This window comes from Macaca nemestrina, chromosome 12 (genome assembly GCF_043159975.1).
Source record: "Macaca nemestrina isolate mMacNem1 chromosome 12, mMacNem.hap1, whole genome shotgun sequence".
Lineage (NCBI taxonomy): Eukaryota > Metazoa > Chordata > Mammalia > Primates > Cercopithecidae > Macaca > Macaca nemestrina.
This window is the reverse complement of record NC_092136.1, coordinates 118,134,112-118,154,217: the sequence shown is the minus strand read 5'-3', so window position 1 is coordinate 118,154,217 and position 20,106 is coordinate 118,134,112. Positions and strand designations below refer to the sequence as shown.

General features: G+C 44.8%; 1 protein-coding gene across 1 annotated transcript; it reads right to left on the bottom strand.

Moving 5' to 3' along the window:
• Positions 1-8,365: 8,365 nt before the first annotated feature.
• On the bottom strand, positions 8,366-19,877 carry LOC105476414 (CD3 epsilon subunit of T-cell receptor complex). The gene is made up of 9 exons (XM_011732360.3): positions 19,733-19,877; positions 19,508-19,615; positions 17,228-17,248; positions 16,105-16,119; positions 12,373-12,390; positions 11,711-11,932; positions 10,699-10,866; positions 10,088-10,134; positions 8,366-9,117 (listed from the first exon to the last, which is right to left on the bottom strand). The coding sequence occupies exons 2-9, from the start codon at positions 19,554-19,556 to the stop codon at positions 9,061-9,063; spliced, it is 597 nt and encodes a 198-aa protein (XP_011730662.1). The 5' UTR covers positions 19,557-19,615; positions 19,733-19,877; the 3' UTR covers positions 8,366-9,060.
• Positions 19,878-20,106: the final 229 nt, after the last annotated feature.

Below are 20,106 nucleotides of genomic sequence, written 5' to 3'. Positions count from 1 at the left end.
TAAGCTCTTTAGTGGTGATTTGTGAGATTTTGGTGCACCCATCATCTGAGCAGTACACACTGTACCCAATTTGTGGTCTTTTTATCCCCAACCCTGAGTCTCCAAAGTCCATTGTGTCATTCTTATGCCTTCGCATCCTCATAGCTTAGCTCCCACTTATGAGAGAGAACATATGATGTTTGGTTTTCCATTCCTGAGTTACTTCACTTAGAATAATAGTCTCCAATCTCATCGAGTAGAATAATAGTCTCCAATCTCATCGAGGTCGCTGTGAATGCCATTAATTCATAATTCATTCCTTTTTAGGGCTGAGTAGTATTCCATCATGTATATGTATGTGTGTGTGTATATATATATACATGTGTATATATATGTATATGTGTATGTACACATATATACACACATACTCCACAGTTTCTTTATCCACTTGTTAATTGATAGGCATTTGAGTTGCCTCCATGTTTTTGCAGTTGCTAATTGTGCGGCTATAAACATGCGTGTGCAAGTTATCTTTTTCATATAATGACTTCTTTTCCTCTGCGTAGATACCCAGTAGAGGGATTGCTGGATCAAATGGTAGTTCTACTTTTAGTTCTTTAAGGAATCTCCATGCTGTTTTCCATAGTGGTTGTACTAGTTTACTTTCCCACCAGCAGTGTAGAAGTGTTCCCTGTTCACCACATCCACTCCAACATCTATTTTTTTTTTTAATTTTTCGATTATGGTCTTGCAGGAGTAAGGTGGTAATGCATTGTGGTTTTGCTTTGCATTTCTCAGGGCTAGAAATTCTTAGCTAAAGAGGGAATTAAGAGACCTGTTGTTCTGGTCGGCTCTAAATTTGGGAGGAGGAATATGGGATTAGGGTAAATAGAACCCCTGAGTCCATAGCCTGTTGAGTGAACAGGGTGTGATGATGCAGTGATAGTTATACTGCATTGTTGGAATTGTCTCTGAGTTATTAGTGTTTCCCTGGCTTCTCAGCATCACCTCCAATTCTTCCATTTTGAGGTATTCTTAAATAAAATATGTGTTCAGGGTTAAATAGCTTGAGAACTCATTGAGAAAAGTTGGGAAATATTTTTGTCATTATATCTAGTTGCTTGTACTTTACAGGACCAAGGAATGGGCAAATGCCAGGAGGGCAGATCTCTGTCTCCTAATCATGTACCAGCTCTGGGATGGGGCCAAGACTTGTACCAGGGATGTCTGAAGGAACTAAGAGTCAACATATCTGAAAAGGGACGCTTGGTTTTCAGACAGCTTCCCTTTCTGAATAATCTATAACTATGGATTCGCCCAGTAAGGAAAGCTCTTGCCTCTTCTCTTTCCACACCAAACTTTTTCTCTTATTCTCTACTGCGAACCAAAGTACCTTTGCCTAGGATGAGGTTGATTTTAGCTGGCTGTTCCCAGACATCAATCCAAGCCAAAGAGGTGGAGGAACAGCAGGTTCCTTTGAGTAGGGACGCTGTGCTTGCAAGTTTTCAGTATGTTCATTTTGATTATTTTTCTATCCATGTTAGTAATATCTGTATTTCCCATCGATATCTTATTGGTCTTCTGTGGAAGTTCCATCAGCATCATCTTCAAGGTCAGTTCATGTCAACATTTATTGAGGATATATTATGAACTAGGCTCTGAACTATGTAGGAGCTAGTATATATATAAAAAAATTCAGATTCTGTCCTCATATCTAGTAGTGAAAAATTCATCCCTCCATCATATATTCATCCATTCATCCACTCATCATCCATCCATCCATTCACCCATCCACCCATCCATTTATCATCCATCCTTTCATTAAACATACAGATACATCTAATATGATGGTAGGAATATGACAGAATTATAAACAGAGTTACAGAGTTATTTGGCACCAAGGAGTAGCAGCTTTTAGCCTCATCTGAGAGGGATTTTGAAAGCTTCCTGGAGGAAATCCTCCATCTGTGTAGTTTTGATGCATGAATAGAAGTCATGTGAGAAGTGGAGGCAAGGTGAGTCACGCCACAGCTCGAGGCCTGGATCCACAACATCACCCATCTATCAGGGATCGGCTGGCCACTTGAGGCCTTCTAGACTTTATCTAGGAATGAGCTCAACGTCTCCCAGGCCCGGAGCCACGCGCTGCCCTTCACCAAGGTCTTCACTACCTGCTGCCCTTTGTGCGTGCAGTATGTATGTGGCAGTGTGCTGCAGCTGCAGGGCTACCGGCCTGTGTACTCTGAGGACCAGCAGCGTGACCTCGCCCTGGATCTGGTGCTGCCACAAGGCCCAGACCACTTCAGCTGGGCATCGTCTGACTTTGTGAACTCTGGGCCTTAGAGGAGGCCCCAAGTTGTGGTCGCCAGGCCCAGGAGGCAACTGCACAGTGGAGAGGGAGCTGGGGTGCACAGGGAAGTAGGTCCCTACTATTAACCAGGAGTTTGGGGTCCTATCTTGAAGTAGGCAAGAACTGCACTTCTCTTTCTCTCCTGATTCTTGGTTTTCCTTTGAGTCATCTGGAGCTACCTTCTCATCAGGTGCACTCTTCATGGGAAGCAACTCTTGCCCCCACCTCCTCTGGGCACAGGGAGTAAGTTCTGCTAAATTAAATTAAATGTGTTCCAGGCTGGGCGCAGTGGCTCACGTCTGTAATCCCAGCACTTTCGGAGGCTGAGGTGGGCAGATCACCTGAGGTCAGGAGTTTGAGACCAGCCTGACCGACATGGTGAAACCCCATCTCTAGTAAAAATACAAAAATTAGCTGGGCGTGGTGGGTGCCTGTAGTCCTAGCTACTTGGGAGGCTGAGGGGGGAGAATCACTTGAACCTGGGAGGTGGAGGCTGCAGTGAGCCGAGACTGTGCCACTGTACTCCAGCCTGGGTGACAGAGCAAGACCCTGTCCAAAAAAAAAAAAAAAAAAAAAAAATTAAATTTGTTCTAAAATGCTGCAGTTTAGTGAACTGCAACCTCCTTTTTTCTCTTCTTCTTCTTCTTCTTCTTCTTCTTTTTTAAATTGTGTGATTCCGTTTATTTAAAGCTGAAAAACCAGAAAAATTAGTCTATGGTGATAGAGGTCAGAATAGGGGATACTTTGTAGGGAGGATTTGACTGGGATGTAACCTCATTTAATATGTAAACAAACTACAACCTGACCTGAGAGTATATTTTTGTAAGAAGAAAGGAAGTCTCCTCCAATCACAGCAGCCAGCTTTCGGTCAGGGGCAGACTGCAGACTGATCAGATGTGTCTAAATTAGGTAAAGGCTGACCTATAACCGATCAGGCTATATCCAATACCACTTCCTTTTTCTGTTTACAAACACTACTTGTCCACTGTTGCTGGGTGGAGGTCTCTGAGACTCTCTAATATAGCTCTCTCATTTAATGAGGTGAGTTTAAATCAGGTCTTTTTGTAGTGAACTGTGGCCCTAATCACCATCATCTCCTGAACCAAGACTGACCAGCTGGACTCAAATGCTATTGAACTATCTTTATTGCACGGACTTTGAGTTGTTGATTTTGACTAGTTGTTTGTGGAAACTCCTGATAAGGAGTGTACTTCAGTTGCTTGGCATTGGCCACTCATAGTCATCATAATAGTCCCCCTGGCTGGACGTGGTGGCTCACACCTGTAATTCCAGCACTTTGGGAGGCTGAGGCAGGCAGATCACTTGAGAACAAGAGTTCAAGACCAGACTGGCCAACATGGTGAAACCCCAACTCTACTAAAAATACAAAAATTAGCCGGTTGTGGTGGTGAGTGCCTGTAATCCCAGCTACTTAGGAGGTTGAGGCAGGAGAATTGCTTGAACCCAGGAGGTGGAGGTTGCAGGGAGCCAAGATTGTGCCACTGCACTCCAGCCTGGGTGATGGAGCGAGACTCCATCTTAAAAATAATAAAAAATAATAATAACAATAACAGTCTCTCTGATGTGTTGCTTCCCCTGGGAAGTCTTAAGTGCTCCTATGCAGTCATTCTTTATACATCAACTGGTCTATTAGGGTTAGAATAACAAAAACATGAAGAAAGCAGCACAAAGAATCATCCAACTAAGGTGAAGTTGTGAATTGTGAGTTCAATATTGAAACAAAACAAGTCCATTATGAGGGTGATGGAAAATGGGGTCAGGGGCCAAAGTTTTGGTCAATCTTTCAAAATTGAGATGCTGACCAAAAGGCAGAAATGTTTAAATTAAATTTGGCCCAAAGCTGCTGGCGTATCTGTTGAACTGCAACCCAACTTAGTATTTAAGTAAACTGCCTCCCAACTGAGACCATATTCTTGTAACAAATAGCTGAATCTCAGCAAGTCACAGCTGCTGTGCTTTAACCAGTCATAGGCTGCCAAATGATCAGACCATGTCCATATAAGGCAAATGCTGAGCTGTACCCCATCAAACTGTTTGTGTGTATTACTTCCAATAAATTCGGCCTGCCTATGTTGCTGGGTGAAGCACTCTGAACTTTTACTGGTTCAGGGTGCTGCCCAATTCATAAATTTTCTTTGCTCAAATAAAGTCTGCTTAATTAAAAAAAAAAAAAAAAAGAAAGAAAAGAAAAGAAAAAAAAAAAAAAAGTGAGGCAAGGAAAGAACAGTCCAGGCAGAGAAGGAAGCATGAGCAAAGACACAGAGGTGGAGAGCAGGGAGAATTTCAAGAGATTTAGTTTTACTAGAGCATGAAATTCAAGTTGCAGAGTGTTAGCAATAAGGGAGAGGTGGTAAGGATCCAAAAGCAGAAGACCTGGAGTGTAAGGCTAAGTAGGGGGTATGGGCTTCTTCCTGTATGAGGTTACGCATCCTTGAAGAGCTTCAAGCAGGAAGTGATATGGCACACATAATTATGGAGGCAGAAATAGAGAGAAATCAGTTTGAAGAGCTATTTAGGGAGTGCCATTTGGTGACTAATTGGATGTGGAAAATGAGGGTGCAGGAGGCATCCAGGCCAATTCCAGGGTTTCTGATCCAGCAGCACTGTGTAGATGGTGGTACCCTTCGCTGGGGACGGACATGCAGGTGGAGGAGATGGTTTGAGGGATTGGGGGTGGGTGGGGGGTGGAATGGTGATTTCAGTTTTGAACATCTTGAATTTGAAATGTCTGTGAAGTCTGTGGGCTCCCAAATGAAGACGTCCAGAATACGTCTAAAGCCTAAGAGGATATCTGATCTGGTCAGGTCTGGGGATAGAGATATGGGAAAGTAAGAAAAATAGGGGAAGTGTGAAGGGTATTGGAATGAGAACAGAACTTCCAGGAACACCAATGTTTAAGGAGCAGGTGGAGGAGGAATTTCAAGAGAGGTAAGGAGGGGCAGATGATGTCATGGAAGCCAAGGAAGTGAGCGGCCAATCTTTCACATACCTCTGAGAGGTCTGCTCTTGAAAGGCTCATGGAATGCTTCTTTGATTTGACAAGAAGGAGGGCGCTGTGATGTTTTAAGAGTTTCTAGAGTGGTAGAGGAGGAAGCCTGACTGTAGAGGGCTGAGGATCGGAGGGAAATGAGGAAGTTGGCCTAGTAGACTTCTCTTTGGGGCTTAAAAAGGCAGAGAGAGAAAGGGAAGTATCTGGGCAGGAGGCACGCAGGGTCAAGGGAGAGCTTATCTTACCGTGGGAGAGATGAGTAATTGGGACTACAAGCACATGCCACCATGCCCGGCCAATTTTTGTATTTTTAGTAGACATGAGGTTTCACTATGTTGATCAGGCTGGTCTTGAACTCCTGACCTCATGATCCACCTGCCTTGGCCTCCCAAAGTGCTGGGATTACAGGTGTGAGCCACCGTGCCCGGCCTGGAGTGCCTTCTTTATCTCCAAGTTCTATTTGTCCTTCCCTTCAAGGCCTAGATAAAGTCTTTCCTCCGTGGAACTTTCTCTGCCTCTGAACACCTGCAACACTGTAACACGCATATGTGATTAATCGCATCATCTGTTCTTGTGTTGCTCTTTAACTTTTTGCATGCTTGACCACTCTTATATAATTGCAAGCTCCTTCAAGACAGGAACTGTTTACTGATATCCTCCTAGCAGTTAGCATAGTGCTGATAGCCATATGAGTGATTAGAAAAGCACTAATTGAAGGAATGCATAAACAATTAAATACAGAGCTTTTAAGTCAGGATAATGAGAAACATTCTTTTTTTTTTTTTTTTTTTTTTTTTTGAGACAGAGTCTTGCACTGTCACCTGGGCTGGAGTGCAATGACACGATCTGCGCTCACTGCAACTTCTGCCTCCTGGGTTCAAGTGATTCTCCTGCCTCAACCTCCCAAATAGCTGGGATTATAGGCACCCACCACCATGCCTGGCTAATTTTTTGTATTTTTAGTAGAGACAGGGTTTCACTATGTTGGCCAGCTGGTCTCGAACTCCTGATCTCGTGATCCACCTGCCTTGGCCTCCCAAAGTGCTGGGATTACAGGCGTGAGCCACCGTGCCCAACACATTCTTTTTTAAAATTTTTATTTTTAAATTTTACTTTAAGTTCTGGGATGCATGTGCAGAACGTGCAGGTTTGTTACATAGATATACATGTGCCATGGTGATCTGCTGCACCTATCAACCCATCTTCTAGGTTTTAAGCCCCTCATGCATTGGGTATTTGTCCTAATGCTCTTCCTTCCCTTGCCCCCCATGCCCCTGACAGGCCCCAGTGTGTGACAATGGGGAGCATTCTTTATGATCACAGTCAGTAATGAGTAGATGCTCTGACCATTAGAATTGGCTGCTAGTTCCAGCTCTGCCCCACCCCATCTGTGACTTGGGCAATGACTTGACCTCTCAGAGCCTCAGTATCCTCGTCTGTAAAGTGAGGCTGACATCTAACTTGCTGTATCAACATAAAGATTAAATGAGATAATGCAGGTAAAGTGCTAAGTACAACTTCTGAAGCCTGTATTGAGTAAATGCTCAATGCATGTTAGCTGTGATTGCCTGTATTACACTGAGCCATGCCTCCCCTTGACAGGGCACAATCAAGTATACTTGGGACCAAACTGCCATCCCTGGGCCAGCCTGCTGATCAGCAGCGAGTCATGGACAACATCACGGAGGCGTCTTCTGAGCCTAAGTGTTGATGCTTAGAGTGAAGGAAGTGACTCTTCAACAGGGACCAAAAACAAATAGAAGCTGTAGCTACAGCCCATAGCTATAGCTATGTTCCCCCATACTGAGGGGGAACAGTATGTGGAGGCCGCTGGTCACAAACGGCCTTTTTAGTGGTGGTCACACTCATAAATAGCCCTGCTGTCAGCAGGGAAATTTCTGAGTGCAGAGAGGGAGAGAATAGAGCCCGCTGGTTTGAGCTGGAGTAGGACAGTTCCTGGATGCTCTGGCCTCCTCTCTCTGCAAGCAGAGTGTGCGGTGTGAGACTGAGAACAAAGCGCTCCCACACTGGCCTCCGCCCAGCTGCCACTGTACCTCTCCCACCGTCACTCCCAGGAGCCACGCTTAGCAGTGCAGCCCACATCCTGCGCTGCTTAACCACAGCCCGCTGCTGGCTGCAGGCGGCTGCCTTAGGGTGGGGGTGTGCCTGCTTGAGACACCTCCCTCCTTCACTTCCCCAGCCCTGGCTCCGCAGCTTTTCCTGGCAGCTTGTGGAAATCTGTGTCCCATCCCCAAGCCGGGCTTCCACTGCCACTGTCTTCTTCCGTAACTTCATCTGTTTTTCAAGGCCTGTTTCTGTCTTGCCCATTTTCTACCAACCACTCCATCAGGGACCCATCGGTCATTCTCTGCCACCTTTGACGTCTTCCTCCGAGAGAAGTTGGTGAAACTTTCTTTTTCTCTCCCTCCTATCCTCTTTCTTTCTTCCCTTCCTCAATCCCTCCCTTCTTTCCCTTTCCTTTTATTTTTCTTTCTCTCTTTTTCTTTTCTCTCCCCTCCCTCTACCCTTTCTTTCTTTTTTCTTTTTTTCTTTGTTTCTGAGATGGAGTCTCGCTCTGTCGCCCAGGCTGGAGTGCAGTGGCATGATCTCAGCTCACTCCTGGGTTCACGCCATTCTCCTGCCTCAGCCTCCCGAGTAGCTGAGACCACAGGCACCCGCCACCACGCCCGGCTCATTTTTTGTATTTTTAGTAGAGATGGGGTTTCACCGTGTTAGCCAGGGTGGGGATGGTCTCAGTCTCCTGATCTCGTGATCTGCCTGCCTCGGCCTCCAAAAATGCTGGGATTACAGGCGTGAGCCACAGCGCCCGGGCTTTTTTTCTTTTTTCTTATTCCCTTATGCCCTCTCTAAAGAGAGCTTCAGGTAATGGCCCTACCAGCTGTGGAAACAGAGAGTGTTTGCATCTGGGGTCATAGCTGAGAATTTAGTCAAAGGTAGTGAGAACCTGAATGGTCTTGGGAATTAAGGCAGCCTCTCAGGGCTTCTCAGAAAAGAGGGACAGCAACTCTTTCAGCCAAACACAATTTATTTTTTCTCTCTCAGCTGAGAGGAGCCGAGCACATTTAGGGAGATGCAAATGACCATCCAGTGGCCTACAGCGGAGACAGGGGAGGGGGGGTGTGTGGGGGGTGAGGGGGGGTGTGGGGGGGTGGGTGGGGGGGTGTGGGTGTGGAGGGCTAGGGGGTTGCGGGGTTGATGGGGAGTGTGGGGGGAGGGAGGAGCACAGGGCTGGCTCAGAGCCAGGATCTGTGAACGGGGCAGAGCCTCTGTCAACATTTACCCAGTCCATCCCCAGAGAGGGTTGCAAAAGGGGACGGAGATAGAAAAGTAGATGGAATATTTTGGGATGGGGGACAACTTACATGCAAGAAGAAAAGGGAACTGAATGGAGAAGTTACATCCAAGGGGGAGGGAATGAATAGCAGAAATAAATATCCTGGCAAGAGGGCAGGCCAGCTGTGAGGATGTGACTACTGATAATGCTTCAAAGGAAGAAGCGGCAGCAATGTCTTAGGACTGGGTACCAGCAGAGAAGGCAGGAAGGAGGGAGCTGGGGATCAGGCTGGAGGGCGTGAGTTCGCCATGAGGCCGAGGAACGATGCTCTCGTGGGGACCAAGACTAGCCCAGGAAACAGGGAGTCGCAGGGGAACTGGAGAGGAGCCAGACCTGGGCCAGCGGGAGGCAGTGTTCTCCAGGGGGTCAGATGCGTCTCTGATTCAGGCCAGAATACAGATCCTGCTGGCCTTTCCGGATGGGCTGGGAGTGAAGTAGAGAGGAGGTGGTCAGTGGTGCGGGAGGAAGTACCTCCTGAGAAAGGACGCTGAAGATCTAGCTTTAGTGCATGGAGAGAGCTTTGGACTTGAAGTCAGGAGGCAGGCTGGAATTCTAATTTGGCTTGGACGGTAGGAGACTTCAACTGGTCACCTCCTTCCGTGAGCCTCAACTTTCCCATCTCAAAAATAGGAACTTAAAGACCCACCTTCCAGGGCTTCTGTCAGGGCTAAATAATTCACTTATACTAAAGTAAATACTACGTGCTTGGCTGGTGCTCAACAAATATTTGTTGAGTATATCCAGGTGTGAGAGTGAAAATATTTAACAACTAGTAGTGCACACATACCAATCAACAAGAACAATCCTGGTGATCCTCTGCCATGCCAGGCATTAACTCTTCAGTTACCCCAACTCAAGAGACAGCCTGGTGGGGGAGAGACTGGGATGCCTGGCCGTGTGTGTGTGTGTGTGTGTGTGTGTGTGTGTGTAAGGGTGGGTTGGGGTGAGCAAAGTTTGGGGCCATTTTCCAATGAAGTAATTTAATATTTCAATAGCTTTTATATAATATTTATATAATTTTAATATTTCAATAACTCGTATGGCTATACTGGTGCATGCTGGTGGAATATCAGCCTTGAATTTATTGTGTTAGAATTTGCACATACGATATTCTCCATGGCTGTATCCCAGATAATGAAGAAGCCAGAGAAAGAGGAGTTTGTCTCTCGCAAGCTTCCTCCTCTCCATGGTTGTGGAAGCCATGCAGCCTTTGAGACAGTCCTGTTTTACCATGAAGGAGGCAGAGGTGGCACATAGAGGGTCGTCATGGAAGCCCTGAGTGAGGGGCTTTGAAGCATCTGGCAGACAAGATGGGCCATCCCATCTGTTCCCTTGCCCCCCGACCGGAGGGGCATCCCCTCCAGCCTCCTGGCCCATTTCTATCCCCCGTTACCTCATAGTCTGGGTTGGGAACAGGTGGTGGCCTCTCCTTGTTTTGTCCTGCAGAGGAAGGAGGGGAAACGTTTCATTCCCATGAGGGAACCAATCTTGCAGCACTGTCTGTGCCAGTGAGACCCAGATAGAGAATGGCAAACCCTGTTGTTCTCTCTTCGACCACTTCCCTTTTATGTTCTTTCTCTTTTTTTTTCTTTCATTCATCTCTGAGGACCCTACGCTCTTCTCATCATTTTGTGACTTTCCTCAGCTCAAGGTCCTCCCATTGTTTCTCTACACGGGGAAGGGAAAGGAAAAAGCAGGAGCTAATATATCAAAGTCTCTCTTCCCACAGCTTAGGGACAGAATCGGATGACTGCAGGCATCGACAGGCATGTGAGGAAGCCCGTCACGTTCATAAACTTTTTTGTACTTTTACAGGATGGAAGGAGGGGAGTGACATGAGATTTGAAACCCTCTGTTGAGATCTTACCATCACAGTAGTAGAAGCTGTGCATAGAAGCTCTAGAGAAGCTGTTCTGACCTAGCTGTGGACTTGCCACCCACCCTGGCCCAGTCTGGTTATCCCCCTTGGCAGGAATCTCATCTGACCGGACTCCACAGCCTTACCCCTTTGCCTGCCGCCAGCACCTGCTCCTCGTGTCACAGGCTTGGCCTTGGCCTTTCTATTCTTGCTCCAGTAGTAAACCAGCAGCAGCAAGCCCAGAGTGATGCAGATGTCCACTATGACAATTGTGGCCACCGCCATCACATCCATCTCCATGCAGTTCTCACACACTGTCAGGGACGGGGTGGGGAGAGGGGAAATCACTAAGCAAGGAAAACACAAGGCACTGGAGGTGAGGAGGGAGCGCCTGAAAGTCATTCTCCCCTTACTACTCACACACTTGCCACGGCCAGAGCTCCCCCTTCAATACGTTCAGAACAACATCAACAAGCAAAGAGTGGTGGCTGTGGGTGGAGGCACTGGAGTCAAACAGCCCTGGGTTTGAGTACCTGTTTTATTACTCACTAGCTGTGAGAAGCGTGAAGTGTGTTTTCAATTCACAGACGCTCTGTTTCCTCATCCCTTTACTCATGGGAATAAAATGGTATTTAACCCATATGGTTGTTGAGAGGATTATATGAAAAAAAATCCTTGATAAGTGTTGGATACAGACAGTGCTTGAGTGATACTTAATAAGCACTCAATAAATGTTAGCTATTGTTATTATTTTATTATTATACCTTAGCTTATGCCATTTTATCAGAGTGGACTTGAGTCTTTTTTGCAAACCTTTCTGAAAAATTTATCTCTGGAGGAAGCATTAGATAAACTCACGTTGGTGTGCCATGAACCTGGGTGTGATGCAGTGCAAATGACCCAGTCCTGTCTCTTAGGGAGTTGCTATTTTAGATCTTGCACAGACTGGGGTTACCCCAAAGCCTCATATTGGTGTTTAATCTATATTCCAGAAAACACTGATGCTGTGTGGTACCAGAGAGTCCCGGGACTGAGTGTGGGAGGAAGCACAAAGACACCAGGGCACTGTGAGCTGGGTTAGGGGAAATCATTGAGAATGCCCTTTTGAATGGTCCTCCCTAAAGAGCCGGTGGTGCCTGCTCTGGAGACCTGGATTACCTCTTGCCTTCAGGTAGAGATGATGGCTCGCGTCCTCTGGATTGCTTCCTCTGGGGTAGCAGACATAATAACCACTTTGCTCCATTTCTGAAAATTCCGGCAGAAACAGTTGATCCCCAGAATCTTCTTTGTTTTTACCATTGTGTTGCCATTGTGCTTCAGATCCAAGATGCTGAGAGCATGTCAGTATTACTGTGGTTCCAGAGATGGAGACTTGATATGCTGGGGAGAAAGAAGGGAAATTGATGGAAGAAACCAGGACAACTTTTAGAAAAGGCAAATTAGTGACAAAAGAACCACCCAAATGCAGGAAGTCATCTGTCATCTAGGTCTTAGATTTGCTTGTCAAAAGGGAGCTCTACTGGCTGGAGGGTGTGGAAGAGGAGATAGGTGGAATGAAGGGAACTGGAGAACCTGAAGGGAACTAGAGAACCTTTGAGAGGTGGCTTTAGGGTTTACGCAGGGACATGGGGACTTGGGAAGGGTAAGATGGATGTAAAGAAAAACCCATAAAAGTCCCTATTTGGAACCTTTCTAAAACGGGGTTGAGAATGCAATGCTGGGAAGATTCTTGGGGTTAATCTCTCTCAATCAGTTCCTTCTCGTCTACCCACCAATCTGCATCCTCAGACAGGGCATAAATAAAAGACTAGTAAACTCACGTGTCTGTGTAATACTACCTGAAAATGAAAAAAGGAAACAGCAGTAAGAAAATATCTTGGTTTAAGTTTAAATTGTAGGTAAAATTTTTCTAGTGGAATTAGACACTGCCCACAAGACTTCCCAAAGGGGGTCTCATCCACTTAGGAGCCCTGAGTCTTGGAGGTGAGGTTCATGCTTAGCCTATGAGATTTAGCTCGTAGATATATTTAGTAAATAGCTCATAGATGTAACTCAGATACATCGGATTCAGAATATACCAGCGTGTGCTCCTAGATCCAGATCTACTGAAGCTCAGAAAGCCTTAAAGTCCTAAAGCCAAAAAATTCCAGAGATCTTCAAGCTTATCCTCTTACATTAGCCAGAACTGTATTACAGATAGGTATGAATGACAAACGAACCACCCAAATGCAGGAAGTCATCTGTCATCCAGGCCTTAGATTTGCTTGTCAGAAGGGAGCACTACTGGCTTTCTCAGAAAGAAAGCTCTCCACCGAATCACTGATTCGTGGACTTACCTATTTCTTACAATTCAGAAATTCTTTCTCAGAACTGAGTCCCTCATAATAGAGAAGAAACACCTTTATTCTTATTCCATATAATTTCCTCTCTGTTTGCCTTTAAATAATGTGAAATACTCTACACATTTTGAGGGAATGGTTCTTCCAATAAAAAGTGGTTTCACTTTACTTTGTATCTGAGCATAATCAGCTCTCAATTATTTTTGTTAGACGGAGGCCCATCAGTGTGGACAACTGAAATCAACTAATAAACCACTAATGCCATTCGCAGGTCCAGCCACGTTTCCCACAGCAGCCATTTTTGCCCTGGGAGGTGGAGCTAGGAGACCTTTCTTATTTCCTGGAAAACTTGTGGCTGGAACACTGGGTCCTCTTACAGCCTAGACATGACAGCTGGAGGAGAGGAGAGGCGGTGGTGCCGCTGTTAGGGACAGAGCTCTGGACTCAAGCGTCAGAAGCCCTGTGTTTGAATCCTAGATCTGCCCCAGTCTGTGTGACCGAGAGCAAGTCCTTTAACTTCGCTGAACCTCAACTTCTTTATCAGGGAAATGGAGATAAAACACCAACCTCACAGGGTCTTTGTGAAAATTAAACGGATTATGAAGGTGGAAGTGGATGACACATAGCAGGTGCTCAAGAAAAAGTTACTTCCTTTCCTCCTTTCCTTCTTGAGGTCCTACTGCTCCCAGCACAGAACTGAACTCTGACCCAGTTGCTCCGGCAGCCCTCTGACAAAGACTGCACAGAATGTAAACAAATCATTCTCCAGGTTTTTCCACCTGCTTATAATTGGGAGCTGAGTAAAAGGACAGTAGATAGTTTATATTATTTTAATTTATAAATAATTTTTCAACACGGATGTTTCTTAGACATGTTAAATGAACTAGAAATCATCAATAGATTACATAGACATTATACTCTGCTGGGTGTGTTTGTTTGAAAAAAATGTAAAGAAAATTGCTCACAACTTTTATTGGCACAAATTCAGTAGCAGAGCTTAGACTTAACTCATGCTCACACAAGGGTCTAGATGTCTATGCTTAGACAGAAATGTGCTCCGCGTATGTTCATTGTGCACTATTCACAATAGCAAAGACATGGAATCAACCTAAATGCCTGTCAATGGTAGACTGGATAAAGAAAATGTGCTGCATATACACCATGGAATACTACGCAGCCATAAAAAAGAATGAGATCACGCACGTCCTTTGCGGGAACATGGATGGGACTGGAGGCCATTATCTTTAGCAAACAAACACAGTGACAGAAAACCAAATATACCACATGTTCTCATTTAGAAGTGGGAGCTAAATGATAAGAACACATGAACACAGAGGGAAATGACACACACTGGGACCTCTCAGAAGGTGGAGGGTGGGAGGAGGGAGAGGATCAGGAAAAATAACTAATAGGTACTAGGCTTAATGCCTAGGTGATGAAATAATCTGTACAACAAACCCCTATGACACAAGTTTACCTATATAACAAACCTGCACATGTACCCCTGAATTTAAAATGAAAGTTAAATTAAAAAAAGATATGTGTGCTCACAAAGATTTTATACACATCAAGAGATAGTATTTCATAATGGTTAAGAAAATGAACTTCAGTATCATATAAATCTGCATTAAAACTTTTTTATTTTTAAATTTCTATTTATTAATTTTTTCAGAGACAGTGTCTTTCTTTGCCACAGAGGCTGGAGTACAGTGGCACAATCTTGGCTCAATGCAGCCTCACCCTTCTGAGCTTAAGTGAGTCTCCTGCCTTGGCCTCCCAGTGTTGGGATTATAGGCATGAACCACGGCATCTGGCCTAAATCTGCATTTATATCTCTAGGACTGGACTGTTTATTTATTTTTGTTTATTTTTGTATTTATTTGAGCCTTTGTTTCCTTCACCGTACAATAGGAGTGTTAGAAGAATTAAATGAGGATATTCAAGTAAAATATTTAGAGCAATGCCTAAAACATACATGCTCAGTAAACTTTAATGCTTATCATCTATAGTCAGGGTGCTTTTCATGTATTAATAGCTAAAATTCACCTACTGCCTGTTTTTTGTTTGTTTGTTTGTTTTGAGACAGAGTCTCGCTCTGTCACCCAGGCTAGAGTGCAATGGCGCAATCTCAGTTCACTGCAACTTCCGCCTCCCAGGTTCAAGCAATTCTCTTGCCTCAGCCTCCTGAGTAGCTGAGATTACAGGCACCTGCCACCATGCCTGGCTAATTTTTGTATTTTTAGTAGAGATGGAGTTTCACCATGTTGGCCAGGCCGGTCTTGAACTCCTGACCTCAGGTGATCCTCCCACCTCGGCTTCCCAAAGTGCTGGGATTACAGGCGTGAGCCACCATGCCCAGCCCACCTACTGCCTTTTATGTCAGATAATGTTCTAAGCGCCTTAAATAAACTACTCATTTGGTCCTCATAATAACCCTACAAGTTAGGTAGCACTATTATTTCCATTGTCCCATGATGATGCTATGGCACAGAAAAGTTAGGTAAATTACTCAAACACACCCAGCAAGTAGAGAGTTGAGCCAAGATTCAAACATTCTGGTCTAGCTCAGTTAGACTCTTATCCTCATACTATAGAGCTTTATCTCTTCTGCATAAAATATTTTTCTTCCCTAAAACATAAGCTTATCCTTTAAAATTCAGCTCAAGGATCACCTCCCCCAGGGAACCTTCCCCAATGACACTCGGTAGAGTTGATCACTCCCCTCTTTATACTTCATTTTACTCTGTATCTACCCATATTATAACATGCAACTCACTATATTTTCAATTATTTGTGTCTCACACAAGACCATCAGCTTCTTGAGGAGAGGTAATTAGCAATGTGTTCATAGTTTGTTCATTTATTCATTCAAAAAATATTTATTGAGCACCTACTATGTGCCAGATACTGGGCTAGGTAAATGAGACACTGTCTCTGTCTGCCTTGAAAGATTTCAAAAACATATACACAAACACATGGCAGCTCCAACCCACACCCATATGTGTGTGATCAGAGATACATATATGCACAGCTATAATCTGACATGACAGCTAGCAACAAATACAGGCACATTTCATACAGATCTCATTGAAAGATACTCGTATTTTCCCTTTAATAGTTTTAGTTCTCAGTGTTTGTTACGGTGATTGTACTCTATGACCATTTCATTCCACATTTGAAAACTTTTGCTAGATAGAGTGGAAATCCTCTTACCCATTTCTTCATTACCTGAAAAGGAAACGGTAAGAAGCCATTAGTAATGTTTCGGCAACGAAGATCAGACCCTGCTCCCGTGGGTTGGGACTCTTCCCTCAACCCTTAGGAAACAATGGAACTTCCAATTTCCTTGGCTGCATATAAAAAGCTGTTTTGGGCCTTACGTCTTATCTGACGACTATTTACAAAAATGGCTCCTAAGGACACTACAAATTAGGCAGCATGGCGGAATCTAGGCTGGCATAGTGGTTGCCTTTATTTTAATTTTTATTTTTGAGACAGTCTCGATCTGTTGCCCAGGCTAGAGTGCAGTGGTGCAATCTTGGCTCACTACAACCTCTGCCTCCCAGGTTCAAGCGATTCTCTTGCCTCTGCTTCTCGAGTAGCTAGGACTACAGGCGTGCACCACCATGTCTGGCTAATTTTGGTATTTTTAGTAGAGACAGGGTTTCGTCACGTTGGCCAGGCTGGTCTCAAACTCCTGGCCTCAAGTGATCTGCCCACTTCGGCCTCCCAAAGTGCTGGGATTACAGGTGTGAGCCACGGTGTCCAGCCATGGTTGCCATTAAATACAACATTGGTTCACTCTGTTTGGAAGAGCTGATTGAATAGAGGGCCTTCCAATGTTGGAACACTCCTGACTCTACTGCTGTGGTTGAGAGAGTAAGTTCAGGCTGGGTACACTCATATGCACGTGCACTCGCATAAACACATGTGTACACACATGTATTCAGACATGTGATTCTGAACACACACCCAAATGTTGCCCCAGCAGCTTATCCAGAGTAACCCTGTGCATGCATTCTGGCTACATCTCCTCTGCAGAATCTCACATCAAATATGAGATGCAAACAAAAGAAAACTGTTTGTGCTTTCAACTTCATTTAAGCCTCAATTTTTCTTTTGTATAGTTAAGACTCATTATTTCCTGCCTCTGTTGCTTCCCCCTTCTGGGCTAGAAATATCTCCAGACTTGTGAGGAAAGTCAAAGGTGTAGATGGCAGAAACTCCTTTTCCTGACCTCCGTGGAAGTTCTGTGGGAGGCCTAAGAGAAAGCTCCACTCATAACTACAAACAATGATGGGGTGGTTTCATAAAAAAGAAAGAAAGCATATCTCACCATCTTGCCCCCAAACGCCAACTAGAAAATAAGTAAGAAAAAAAAAAGTGTTAGTAAATGTTGTGGGTACCTGCATTCCTAAACAGAAAAAGGGCTGTGTTGCAGTATGACCACTGATGACATCTGATGTCCTTCCCAGTTGCTGTAGAACAGTGGAACTTACTGCTGGTATTGACCAGGGGTTCCCAGGAAATTTGGGAGGAAATAGAGGAAGGAAGCATCTAGCATTAACAATGAGTCCACAATTTCTGACAAGTGGGAGTCAGAAAAAGTTAGGACCATATTTTTGGATGACTAGAGATATAGCAAAAGAATTTTGCCCTCAAGCCTCCATTTTGAACATTGGTCTCTGTGGAAGAAAAACACACTCTTGGTTGGGTACAAACACTGGGATTCTTGTTCCATCTCTGGCTCTGCTTTTCTGGTGGTTCAGTTTTTCCATTTGTTTTCTGCTTGAGACAGAGATGGAAATATTTGAAACCCTGATTACTCATCATCTAGGGCCTGTGCGTTGAAGAGCCTGACCACATTTCCACCGGGCCCTCCAGGATGCCCTCACTCAGCAATACCCTGGATTCATTACAATGATCAGTTTCCCTGGCATTGCCTGAAAGCTTTCTGCACACCTAGGCCTTTCTTTTACTGAAACCTCTACACAGGGGGAGATAGGATCCCCACTTTCCTATCCCCAGAGCAGACTGGACACATTCCTATGATGCCAGACGTCTAGGGGTGATTGGGTCTTTGATACTCTCTCTTTTATTTTCTATTTATTTATTTATTTGTTTATTTATATATATTTTTTGAGACACTCCAGGCTGGAGTGCAGTGGCTTGATCATGGCTCACTGAAGCCTTGACCTCCTGGGCTCAAGTGATCCTTCTACCTCAGCCTCCCAAGTAGCGGGACTATAGGCGTGTGCTACCACGCCTGGCTAATTTTTAATTTTTTGTAGAGATGGGGTTTCACTCTGTTGCCCAGGCTAGTCTTGAACTCCTGAGCTCAAGTGATCTTCCCACTTTGGTCTCCCAAAATGCTGGGATTACAGGCGTGAGCCACTGCACCTGGCCCTCCTCCTCCTCCTTCTATTTTTAAGGAAAAGCATACTTTATAACACAGATCTCTAAGAATATGCCTGGCCACTCCCTACAGGAGTCACATCCTGCCACTTGCTACTCAATGTGTTCCTAGGACCAGTAGCAGATTAATAAACTTGAGAGCGTACTAGATATGTGGAATCTCAGTCTCCAGTCCGGGTCTTTTGAAACAGAAGCTGCATTTTTAACAAGATCCCCAGGTGATTTGTGTGCACATTCAAGACGTGAGAAACCTAAGATGAAGCAGGAAGTGGAGACATCATGGCTGTGGCTCTGAGACGGGGGCACCAGCTGTGATAGTGTTTTCTAGGTCTTTGAAATAAAACCATCACGAGCCATTTTGCCTCATGTGGTGCAGCCATTTAGAGCACAAACAGTCCTGGTCTCACAGATCGGCTTCAGCACTTACTATGTTCTTTAAAACAAGTTATTTAACTTTTTTGAGTATCAATTTCTTAATCTGTAAAGTAGAGGACTTATCAGTTTATATAGTAAAAGTTAAAAACAATTTTAAAAAGAGGATATAACACCTTCCTTCCCAGGTGGAAGTAGGATTAAACCAGTTAACATGTCTAAATAATTTTTTCTTTACATAGCATCTGACACTCAATAAATGGCAACTTTTTTTGTATTATTTATTTCATATGAGATATATAAATGCTCTTGGTTATATATCAATTCATAATCCATCTTGCTTCAAAACAACTAAATAAACTGAAAGCTGTCGGTTACTTGAAAAGGACTAAAAATTACGAGGCATTTTATGGTCTCAAAGACAATGAACTTGCTATATATGCCCTGTGCAGAGTTTGGGTGCAACTATCGGGTCTCCCCAAAACAAGGAGTGGAGCTTCGCTCTTCTAGTCTCTTTTGGGTTAGTTCTGGAGAGCTGGGTAAGTTGGAATGAGCTCGTTCTTAGAGGTAGTGAGACCTCGCAATAGCTCGCAATAGCTATGATCACCCCAACTGCTCTTCTTTGCCTGCTCCCGGAACGCTCTCCCAGGCACCCGTGGCCTATCTTTTTCTTTAGTCCCTAGCTCTAATCCCCCACCCTAACATAGCACCAGCAGTTCCTTACATCTGGTAAATGAGGCTCCTTGGTGCCACTGAGCAGTGCCAGGTAAGGCTGTAAGCCTTCCAGTGGTCTGGAGACACACCACCCTTTCCACTCCACCCTACTCACTTGATAAGAGGCAGAGGCCCAGAACTCTCCAGCGAGTGCCCGACTGCATCTTTCTTTCATGGGACGGTTACTTTACTAAGATGGCGGAGGCCAGCAAACTTACTACTTCTGGAAAAAAAGCAAAACAGATGACGTTTTCAAAATATCTGCCAGAGATAAGGACCCTGGGGCCATTGTTCCCAACGCTAGGATGAAAAAGGAGGGCTTTATAAGAGAGAGACTCACCATTTTCTGAAGCAGGCACCTGAGGCTGGGAGGGGAGGAGGGTTTCTGAACCCCACACAGGAAGTAGAGGGGCCTCTGGGCCTGCGGGTTTTACCTCACTTGGAAACGTTCAAGGCAGAGGCCTCCACCTGGATTGGTTGAAGAAAGCTGGGTCCCACAGCCTTCCTAGAAGGTCAAACAAGAGGACTCTGACAAAACCTGGAGGGGCCATGAAAAATACATGACATTTAGCTGTCCAGACCATGTAGTAGGTTGGCACAAAAGTAATTGCAGTTTTTGCCATTAAAAGTAATGGTAATACAATATGCCTCCACATTGTGGGGTCCTCCTTCCCCTATAGGCTCTGACAGGAAGAGGGAGATGCACTGAACATT

Bases quoted from the DNA above. Each gene is read 5' to 3' on its own strand.
- LOC105476414 (XM_011732360.3), bottom strand. From the start codon at position 19,556: ATGCAGTCGGGCACTCGCTGGAGAGTTCTGGGCCTCTGCCTCTTATCA. The intron at 10,867-11,710 runs GTAATCCAGGTC...CGTCCCTGACAG, and splicing joins TCTCTACCTGAAGGCAAGAG to TGTGTGAGAACTGCATGGAG. The intron at 9,118-10,087 runs GTAACGGGGGAT...CTTCACTCCCAG, and splicing joins TTCCCAACCCAGACTATGAG to CCCATCCGGAAAGGCCAGCA.